This window comes from Eucyclogobius newberryi, unplaced genomic scaffold (genome assembly GCF_026437365.1).
Source record: "Eucyclogobius newberryi isolate DKJ021-1_F unplaced genomic scaffold, fEucNew1.0.hap1 SCAF_21, whole genome shotgun sequence".
In the NCBI taxonomy this organism is placed as follows: domain Eukaryota; kingdom Metazoa; phylum Chordata; class Actinopteri; order Gobiiformes; family Gobiidae; genus Eucyclogobius; species Eucyclogobius newberryi.
This window is the reverse complement of record NW_027315846.1, coordinates 8,209,091-8,220,604: the sequence shown is the minus strand read 5'-3', so window position 1 is coordinate 8,220,604 and position 11,514 is coordinate 8,209,091. Positions and strand designations below refer to the sequence as shown.

Below are 11,514 nucleotides of genomic sequence, written 5' to 3'. Positions count from 1 at the left end.
CTATACTTCACTTCTTCTCTCTTCACCTCACCATCAAGTTCAAAGCACACGTTTGTTAAAATCTTTACAAAAATGGGACTAAATCTGGAAATAAACTGGACAGGACCAAACAAAGTATTTTTAAAGACCAAATCAAAGTGAATACAGCCTTTTGACTGTTATAAAACTATTCAGGAAATGTTCAAATTTGTCCTGATTGTTTGTCCAGAGTTTGTTTTCTTGTCAGTATTGAAACTTGTGTTATTAGTTTTAGTATAAATTAGTTTCTCAGTATCAATTACACCCTGTATATATATATATATATTCTGATATGTTGTCCATTATTAGGAAATGAGGTTTTGTCTATAGTTTTTGTTTATAAGAGTTCTTCTATTAAGAGTTTTTAAACTTCCTATAAGTTATATGTCCTTTTCCTCTGTATCTACCTGCGTTGCAACAATGAAATTTCCCCATGTGTGGACAATAAAGGATTATCTTTTCTTATACAATTGATATTCCAGCTGTTTTTAAGATTCTTCCAATGCATAAAACTCAATCTTTGCCTTTATCGGCCTCATATCAAACCCCCAAACATGAATTGTGCATGAACGTGTTAAATTACACGATACAACCTTTAAAATAAAGCAAAACACAACTGCTCTCAATCACGTCATTTATTTGAAAGGCACCAGAGAAGCTTCCTTACTGCTAAAATGTTGATCCAGAGTACAGTTGGTCGTTTACATCTTTCTGTCCCAAGTATGCGCGAGCGAGACAGCAATTTTTCTGCACAAAAAAGGATTTAACACATACAAACCTAAAAGATAAAATTAAAAAAAAATTAAAAAATGAACATGCTAAGTGATTGAGAATGTGAGAAAACGGCCAAAAATGACATGGTTCACAACATTGTGCCTTTGTTAATGTAGGCTGCACGCACACGCACACATACATGACACCAAACTCGTTCATTGTACACACGTTAAAAAGCAGCTTTGAAACATACAAAAATGCTTTAAAAATATGCATATTAATAAATTCATATGGATACAAATTGGCCCTCGACAGCGATAAAAACACTATTCATGTTTTAAAGAGGTTTTAAACTACTCGGGCCAAAACATATTCACCGGAAAATAAAAAGAAAAGCCAAGTGCCTTTTGAAATGATCATAAAAAGATTAGCCATGTGCTCTTAGGATGGTGGTCAAAAGTAAAAAGCTCTAGGAAATAACTCAACTTTTTAAGTCCATGTCAAAACACTGCTGCCCCCTACTGTCAGAAACAAGCGCGCGCAATTTAGAAACGGCTAAATCAAGCTTTTATTACACCTTAATAACTCAAATTAAGAAAGGAAATATAGGCATTATGGAGCTTTTCACATGATTAAGTCTAACAATAGTGGCACATGTTTTGTTTACAGGTGTTGTAAAGAGTGAGGGGTCATTCAGGGGTCATTCGTTCGCGTTTTAGTGTCGTTTAGATGAATCCGGCTGAATCGAAATAGGGGGTGAATAAGAGGATAAAACCTTGGCTGGTCCAGTACCAAACCAAGTCTACACCGGGACTAAAAGAGAGATCAAACCAGGACAAAGTGTGAATCTAAATCAGAACTTTGTCAGAAATAAAGTCAATTCTCTGCAATTCTTTTTTTTTGGCATTTTGTAGAATTTAAGGTTAAAGTCGGCGTTTTGAAACAACAACATCGGGTCGGATTCAATCTTAGCCGACAATACACCACTGCAGCAATTGGAAAAAAGAAACAATGTATGGACAAAAAGGAAAAGGGAAGTTTGTGGGTTGTGCCAAATTGATAACGTCCAAAATCACGACAACAAAACAAAGACGGAGGATGCGAACACTAAAAGCTCGATACAGTGTCATTAAACGACTACAGAGGTACAGTGCTCTTTGAGGGAAATGTGCTCAGTGGGAGGCGTGAGGGAAAACACACAAAAAAGGTGCTCAATTTGAAGAATTAAAACTATTAACAATTCACTTTTATCCGCGTCTGGTTTGAAAGTTTCGAAGCAGCATCATCTAAAACAAAACCAAAGCTCGATAAGCTTAAATAACATCCCATTAAATGAGATCGCTGTACGTGACAATGATGGATATAGATGTATGCAAATGTGGTTGGCGTGTTCGGCGAAAGGATGCGATCGTTTTTTTACAAATTCTTGTTCAAAAATGTCTTAAATTCTGATGACGATTGGGGGAAACTAGCTGAATTTTAAACACAAAAAAGGAGGAACTGTTGGATCAGACATTAAGACAACCTATATAGAAGACAGGGCTGTGTAGACTGACTGCTTTGTACTTCATCTGGATTTATACTAAAAAAAGAAACAAAAATAAAATAAAAAAAATACACTCAATCCTTATCTTTTGGATCCAAATGATTTTTCATTCAGTCCGCTCCACCCTGTCGTCACGATAAACCCGCCTCGCAGGAGGACTTTTGGTCTGGTTCAAACTCCATTACCCAGCATGCCTCACTTCGTCCAGAGTAGGGATGTCAGGATCGGTACTTTTTTTTTTTTTTAGTATGAATCAAGAATTATGTAGAATGATTTTGGCAATACATATTTGAGATGTTTTTTTTTTTTTTAGCTCTGATTTAAAAGTAATCTACACTTCAAATGAATACACAAACACGTCACCCGGCGATCGAAAAAAAAAAAATACAAGAATTTGCAAATCAGAAAGCATGATTTAATAAAGCAAGCCAGGAAATGTATGTACGGTAATGTTTTGGAGCTGAGATTTTATTGTTTACCAAGTCTAAGGTCTAAACTAGGTCTTAACCAGAACCGGGATTAAAGCAGGAATATAAGAAAGACTAAAAGGTGCGTTCATACTTCAAAATGGGGTCAAAACCAGGACTAGACCAGGACCAAACCAAGTCAATGGTCAATTTAGGACCAAATAACAACAATTCTGAAGCTGAACGCGCCGTAAATCAACAAAAAGAGTTAAATTATGATTTAAATTTGAAAATGAAGTCAGGAGCAGAACCGGGATTACACCAGGAATATACCAAGGCTAAACCAGTACTAAACCAGGTCTAAACTACTCAAGAACTATGAAAAGATCTAAACTCAACAGCTCCTGACAACGGAAAAGGTCCTTTAACACCAGTGGCGCCAGAACCGTAGCTTGAAAACAAATTAAAGTTGATATAGGATTAGCTTGCTTTTTGTGTTTGCGCTCGATTTAAACAGAACTGCCAAATCTCCACGTTTCTACACGACTAAAAAACCCCGACACGCCCGACATCCCTACTCAGGACCGCGGTTTCCCCCCCCGTCGTTTAGCTGTGGCACTAGTCGGACTTGTCCCCGTCCTCGGCCCGCGGGGGTCTCTCGGCGGAGTCCCTGCCCTTGTCGTCCTTCCCCTGCTGGGACGCCCCGTGGGAGTAGTTGGCGAGGATGGAGGAGAGGGAGAGCAGGCCGGCGCTGGAGGTGGGGGGCAGTGAGGGCGGGGTCAGGCCCAGAGGCAGCGGCGCCACAGGGAGAGCCAGGCCCTGCAGCTGGGACAAGTGCTGCACCTGGAGCTGTTGCTGTGGCGACAAGAGAGGAGTGAAGGGAGTCAGGAGAGAGTGCAACTTTAAATCGCGACGTTACCGAGGCAAACGGTACGGGGGTAAATGCTGTGTGCGTGAGGGAAGGGGACACAATTTCTCATTTTTCAAGACTCTAGACATTTTATTAGTGTGTTTTTATCTGAGGGATCGACTAATGTGTTTGTTTGTTTCTTAACACTGATCGAATCCAGAAAAAAACAAAGTTGTTGATATTTTTGTGTAGATTTATGCAGAATTTGGATAATTTTCTCAACATTTTGCCAATGAAATTCATTACAAACTCACCCACACAAATCTGTAAGTGAACAGTGTAGTCCCCTTTTGTGCTGTTGAGATAAAAGTTGTGTGTCGGCCGAAATAAAATATCAGCTTGTGCTGGAGAATTAAGGCCGATTAACGACTAAACAGCAAATATTGGTCCGGCTTATTTCTACTACCAATTATCTTTTCGTTTTTTAATTAGGACAGTGTCGGCAACAGCTTCAACATAGACGTACCGTATTTTCCGGACTATAAGCCGCACCTTTTTTCATAGTTTTGGCTGGGGTGCGATTTATACTTATATTTATACTTATATACTCCGGAGCGACTTATGTGTGATATTATTTGCCATTTTCACACTTGCAACTGCATTTCATACTCCAGTGCAGTGAGTTTTCAGTAGTTTCCTTAAACAGAGACTCAAGGGGCTTCAGAGTACTTTCATTCGTCTGGGACCATGTTGGTTGTTTGACTAAATACCATTTTGCTGACTATATAGTCCAATAAGGCCTTATATATTTACAGTTTATTAAGTTACAATGCATTATTAAACAGCTGAACCGTGCAAAAATCTTAAAAATAACACGTGGTGCAACTGAAACTCATAAAAAATGAGTTTGGATGTCACGTTTTACTCTCCAGTCACGCCCGGTCTCATGTTATGGGACTTGAGTTTGTCCCGTCCCTACGAGTGACACAGAGGAACTACACATACTTTTTACAACTGCAATAATTCCTGACAACACGGTGACATAGTGATATAGTGGTGAGAGGTTAGAACGGACGCCTTGTTTCCACACAGCACACGGCGGCCATGTCGAGCGGGTGATCTGCGGACGGCCCGTTGATGTAGGTTCATGTGGCCACGCCTTAACGCCTTAAAACAGAGAAGTACTCGTCTAATTCCCAATAAACCGCTCCACACCGCTGCAGTGTGTGCGGGGAAAACCTGACTCATTTGTGGATTCTTTCTGCAGACCCGCATCACCCTCTTGAGTTCAGTCTAAACACCTCGCACTGGGTTTAATCGCCCGACTCGCATTTGGTCAAAACTCTGCTCAACGAGAAGAAAACTAGATGGTGCTAAACTGTGAGCACGCCGTTAGCCTTGTGTGGTTCTAAATTGGGATCATTTAAACACGATACCGTCTTGTCACGCACATAAACTTAACTTAATGTTCACTGACGACTAAATCAAAGCAGCTCACCCGGATGATGGAGTTCATCTCTGGGGGTGTGACCTGTTTGGCCCTCTCGATGGCCCCCATGACCTGCTGCTGGTGCTGAAATACAACACGACATCATGGTTTTGACATTCAAACGGGACATGGCTCTCCTATAAACATGTGGAAGAGTGGCTTACCTCCTGTGACAGATAAGGCAGCACCTGAGCACAGATTCCATTCAGTCTTTTGACTATTTCAGCCTGAAACGACAAATAACAGAGATGTTAAGAGATTTGGTTGAATAATGAATGTGATCAGCTACTCTCAAATGAGCGGATGTCTCGTTTACCTGTTTGTGCATTTCAATGTTTAGCCCATAGGACATTTCATAGTACTGAGAACAAAAGAGACAAAGTTAGAAAACATGTGATAGGAGTTTTAAAAGGGCTATGCATAATACAGTAATACCATACAAGGGTCGTCAAACAATGTATGCCCATGTACTACATACTCTCACTAGCGTGTACTGTTACTACAAAGTATAGCTGTATGTTAAACTTTACAAAAAAGACTGATATGAACTCTTGAATCCTGAGCTCCGCAGTAAAATGACCCCTTTAAAATGACTCGACTGCCTCTGTGGAGTTTGAACGCGTGCCATAAACTGAATAAACTTGTGCGTGGCATAAAACACGCTTTATGACACACAGGCCGTATAGCAGGAGGCATTTTATGAGTTTATTAGAGTTTAGTCATGTCCTTGTGCGTCTCTGTTGTCGTTCCATCTCTCGTCTGCTGCACTGAGGCGAGTGAAGGAGCCGTCACCGCGCGTGCACAGAGACACGCACAGAGACACGCACAGAGACACGCACAGAGAGACACGCACAGAGAGACACACAGAGAGACACGCACAGAGAGACACACAGAGAGAGACGCACAGAGAGACACAGAGACGCACACACAGAGACACACACAGAGACACACACAGAGACACACACAGAGACACACAGAGACACACAGAGAGACACAGAGGCGCACACAGACATAGAGACACACACAGAGACACAGAGACGCACACAGACATAGAGACACACACAGAGACAGAGACAGAGACACACACACACACACGTTACAGCATGTATATCACATATGTTCAATAGCATGCACTGTCTCCACGCACACACAGAGAGCAGATAAATGATACGAGAGACTACGATGAGCAGAGATGAACAGGATATCAGCGCTGTGGTTATTTCATCCAAACACTTTACTCTGTGGTTTGTCGTTATCGTTGCAACAGAAAAAAGCTGATGCGCTCAAACAGCCACAACTCCGTGTTAAAGGGCCAGAGCTCCATTCATCGTAAATAGCTTATTCAATAAAGACGGTTCTTATTTTCTCGCTTTGCCTCATTTTTAAATTGAATGTGTGATCGCTGCACTGATGGGGCCTAGATAACGATCAGTATGTCTATGATTTTAATATAATTACAGGTAAATGAATACAATTAAGTCACTGGAGTCACGTGACGTTCACCCATCAACACCACCACATGTCTCTGGGGCAACACTGGGACAGATAAACTAATTAAAGAATCACATGTTTGTACAGATCTAAAGTGCAGAGTTAGCAGTTCTTATGTGGAATAAAACGGGATGTTGTGTCGTTTATGGAGGAAATTGTTGCTTCAAAAATTGTGGTTTTTGAGATTCTTTAAATGAGCCCAGTCTGGATCTATATCAGAACTAGTTTAAGAACACATGGAGTATTAAACTAGTATCATTTACTGGTAAAAAAAACACATTTTACTGTATTTTTCCTCATGTTTTTAACGTTAATTACAGTGTGCAAATCTGTATGGAGTATTGAGCATTTTCCTACTCATCTACAGAATTCAAAATGTTAGTATCGTGACAAAACTATACTAAATAAATAAACTGTTAATTCAATAAACAAGACAACAATTCAATGCTTACCATGATGTAGTGACGCTGCATCTCTGACTTTTCTGAGGCTAATTTGTCACACTCCAACTTCAAACTGTAAAAAGGTCGATAAGAAAAGGCATTTTACAAACACAGCAAAGTTGATAATTGGGGTTTTCACGTTTAGTAAAATGGTGAAATGACGGAAATCAAAAGTGGAACTGCGGACCTGTGGTACTGAGCCTGGAGGAACTGGAACTCGTCCTTGATGCGGTCGCAGGAGTCAGACGTGGTGAACTTCAGAGCTTGGCCTGACTGCGAGGACGCCTGAGAAGCAACGACATCACGTTCAGAACTGAAGTGAAACTGAAACCCGAATAAACTAGGTGAAAAGCCCAAAATGTAAAACCGTTACACAATCGCAGGGCAGCACTTAAAAATAACAATAAGACACATTCAGAACTAATTTATAAGCTGTTGTTAGAGGCACGTCGCTGTTAACTTAACAAAAATGCATTCTTGATCACGCAGTTAAGTCTCAAGAAACCAGGCGCAACTTGTCAGCCATTTTGTGCCAAGTGAGAGTTTAGTATAGCTATAGATGTTATAGAGTTAGTATCCTGCAAACTGTTCAATTTGTGTTAAAATATAAGTATTACTACACAAGTTATATGTGGCAAACAAGGTAGTCAAAGGTGGGAGGTATTGAATAAATTGTTTTTTTGGGAGATTCAAATTTAGAATATTAAGTTACCGGTATGTCTTAAAGAAAACTAAAGACGTCTAAACGGAGAAGATTGTGAAGTGATATTTCTGCACTTTTGTGACTCATTTTGCCATCTTTTCACGTTTTACAGCCACATTTCAGCTCATTTATGATGCATGATTGAAATGTTGTCCGAGATAAAGAAACATACTAACTTTTTGTCAATACCGCCCACCTCTAGCGGCAAAAGGTAAACATTTTCAGCAAAAGCACGTGAACCCGTTGCCTTCTTTGTTAGTACAAATAAAGCTGGACGTTGCGGGTGAACAGCACTTGTCTGGACTCGTTTTAATGAGTCTGTTTGTTTAGTAACAGCGGCTTGACCCGTAAGATTAAGCCCCGAGAGAAGTCTTCCAGCCAGTCCAAATCTGTAACGTGCAGTCATTGCGGATGAAGTCCAGCGGAGTTTCGCTCGAGCCAAGTCATCGTAAAGTGTTAATTGACAGATGTTGTGGATGAATCGACTGGCGACAGTTGTGGACTCTTTGAGGAAAAGTGTTTACAGAAGATTAAGCGCGCCCACGCTAACCGTACGCGATCCAAGTCCAGTTCTGTGCCGCCAGACCAACTCTTAAACCACCAGCCTCATGGGTAATCCTGGCTTTAACGCGTGCCCTAAACCTTATTAATGTCTAAATAAATGGCACGAGGACAAGTGGTTTCCAGTGGGATTATGGGGAAGCGGCGGGGATGACGGAGAGGTCAGATCTCAGCGTCTTCTCTTAATACTATTAACTGCTATTAATCTGGTGCATGAGTGAAACTTTACTGCTGCAAACTACTGCAGATTTCCTTGAATAAATATGGGGATTAAAGTTGTTGTATAGGATGTAAGTACCGGTATTTAAAAAGGTGCGTTGTGTAACTTTTCTGGCGTTATTGCTTTTACGGAAAGGCCCAGTTTGGAATTAACCTTATCCATCGCCGTGACGACAAGCAGGTGATGCTACCAGGCCAAGTTACAGTAAGCCATTTGATTAAATAAATGCCAAAGAGATAAAGTAATTAGTGCCATACTGTGGAAGATTCTAGTAGCGCTGTAGGCCTTTAGTCATTAGTCAATCACAAGTATGAGATTATAAAAAGGTTTATAAAGGAAAACAGCAGAATAAAAGGAGTTATGGAGTGAGTAAACAAAATTTATTCTGCCTTTTTAATTAACTAGTGCTTCCTTGTCTGTTCAGTGCACTTTGGGTCAAACATATGGTCAGATCATAGAGATAGTTTAAAGAGCTTTTGCAAATTCCACTCCCATTTTAGTCGACTAATTAAAGCACAGGGCAAAACTTAAGTAAACCAAGAATGTATTTAGTCGATCGCGGCTCTACATTCGAGGGAACGGCAATTACATCACCATGAACATGTAGAATCAGACTTTGAGGAGGACAAGTTTCATAATGCCCCTTTAATTTGAAGTTGTACTACTTTTACAGTATTTTAAATGGATCCAGGGCTGGTCAGGGAGTCAGGCCACGGACTCTGAATGCACAATGTTTGAAGAAGTGAGAATTCAAGGAGAAGTGTGGCCTTGTACCAGTAAATCAATCTATCTATGGTTGTTAAAGCGTTAGTGTCGGCCTAATTGATTAGTTTGAATGGACCTGATGATTGTATTTTCCCTCTGGCATTGATACATTCTCATTATAATAAAAAGGAGCAAAACAATGAGACAAAGGATTTCATCAGTTCATTTTGACGTGAAAATGTCCATGATGTGCAAAAGTGTATGTTTCTTCTTCAATGTAGACCAAAAGTCAGGATATTTTTCTGCGTTTGGGGCTGAAACAAACGATTATGTTGGTAATCGATTAAGCTTCGGTTAATCCATTAGTTGTTTAGACCGTGAGATTACTCGATTTGTAGCTGAAGCGTTGCCATTGGAGGAGATAATTTAAGAATAGATTTACAGACTACATAATTCTACATAAACACTAAATATACACGTTTCCCGAGTCATTTTGACACGATTCTTGTATTGTCTGCGCCATAAAACCTCTTCTCTCAGCACATTTGGAGTCTGTGTATGGTCCAGATGATAATTATTCAATTAGTAAATTAGTTGACAATTATCTCAATTGTTTAATAGTGATTAATTAATACATTTTTACATGTATTTTTCCAACCATAATTGTATTCACAGATAATTGTATACATCTTACCAAATACTTATGCAAAACGTGAAATGTCAGACGTTTTATAACCACGTAGTGTTTTGTAATTTGAAGATTAGCCTACGTTTTATTTGCACATCTTATTTTTAAACGATACATACATTTCAAACTGATCCATCGACACACGACAAATCAAATCCCTCGGGCTAATCATTTCAGATGACAACAAAGGAAAAAAGCTGAAGTGAGGCCACAAAAGGGGCTCTTGAACCACCTCTTTATGGGCGAAAAAAAAAGAAAACAAACTACACATTGTGGCTCGAAACTCGTCGCGACACATTAGCACCAGGAGCACATGACGGGTTTGTTGTAAATAAGCCTTTATGCTAACCGGCTAACGCTCGGAAGCTAAGTGCAAATGCCTTTAATAAGCAGCAGCAGCACCGCTATCAGCTGTCTGTCTGTGTAGCATGTTAGCTCCTCGCCGCTAACTTTGACACAAGACGCAACTTCCATCCCGCAAAAAACAAACTTACCGAGTGTCTGGATTGAGGAAACATCATGTCAGCAGGTTTGATCTTCCTTTATCCTTCCGGTCCGGACTGAAATGTGAGGCTAGACGGCTAAGCTAACAGCTCCCTGGGATATTTAGTATAAATTGGATACTGTATTTCCCACTTTGTACTATGTCATGCTTTCGATCGTTAGCTAAACTCTGAGCTGCGATCCGCGACGGCGCTTTCGTTAGCTTCGCGGCGATGTGACGCGATGTGGCCGGGCGCGAGCGCGTAAAAAGAGTGTTGTAGAAAAGGATGATCGGGTTTTTTGGATGAGGTTAAAGCGACGTTTCCCCGGGAGAGCTGGATGTTGACACACACGGAGACTTTCCTCTGCTTTGAAGAGAAGAGCAGCATCAGCGAAAACAAAGCGAGCTCGGAGCGGCGTGCGCCCCCGCGCGGCTGGCTGAGGAACTGGCCGCCGCGCCACAGGGTTATTAAACGGGTTATTGGGTTTAAATGAGCCCAGTTTGGATCTTAACTACTTTAAGAACACATGGAATATTAAACTAGTGTTATTTACTGTTGAAAAACACATTTTACTGTATTTTTCTTTTGTTTTTAATGTTCATTAGCCCCAAACACTAAAACTATCCTGACTGTTGGCCTACATTGAAGAAGAAACATACACTTTTGCACATTGTGGACATGGACACGTCAAAATTAACTGATGAAACTCCTTGTCTCATTGTTTTGCTCCTTTTTATAATAATGAGTTTCAAATATATGCTTCAAATATATAAAACATACATTGATTGTTCTTTTACATTGTGTTCACCGTAAACTGCAATGTTGGTCCAAAACGAGTAGAAACAGGGGCAATGACTTCCTGTTCAAAACTGCAGAACTGAGAGACTCTTCATGGTGGTGTTTCATCATAACAAGCAGCAGAGTCTCCCTGTGTCTGGGAGGGTTTCCCCAGGCACTCCACTTTCCCCCATCAACTCAAGACATGCACAAGAGGTAAAATCTTCCAGCAAAGGCAGTTCAAGACAAGCTCAAGATGTGGAGATGTGTCCCCGCCGGGCGCTGAGCCTGACAGGTTTCCCCAGCGACATTTTGCCCAATACGGGAACAAATTCATCTTAATCTTAAGTACAGGCGTAGGGGGTGGGTGAAAACAGAAATTTGTTGAGCACTCAAGCCCCCAATGCAGGAAGATTG

General features: G+C 40.6%; 1 protein-coding gene across 1 annotated transcript; it reads right to left on the bottom strand.

Moving 5' to 3' along the window:
• Window positions 1-638: 638 nt before the first annotated feature.
• Window positions 639-10,704, bottom strand: LOC140371113 (TLE family member 5-like). The gene is made up of 7 exons (XM_072458414.1): window positions 10,330-10,704; window positions 7,146-7,243; window positions 6,968-7,031; window positions 5,341-5,385; window positions 5,189-5,251; window positions 5,034-5,108; window positions 639-3,540 (listed from the first exon to the last, which is right to left on the bottom strand). The coding sequence occupies exons 1-7, from the start codon at window positions 10,354-10,356 to the stop codon at window positions 3,304-3,306; spliced, it is 609 nt and encodes a 202-aa protein (XP_072314515.1). The 5' UTR covers window positions 10,357-10,704; the 3' UTR covers window positions 639-3,303.
• Between the last annotated feature and the right edge of the window lie 810 nt (window positions 10,705-11,514).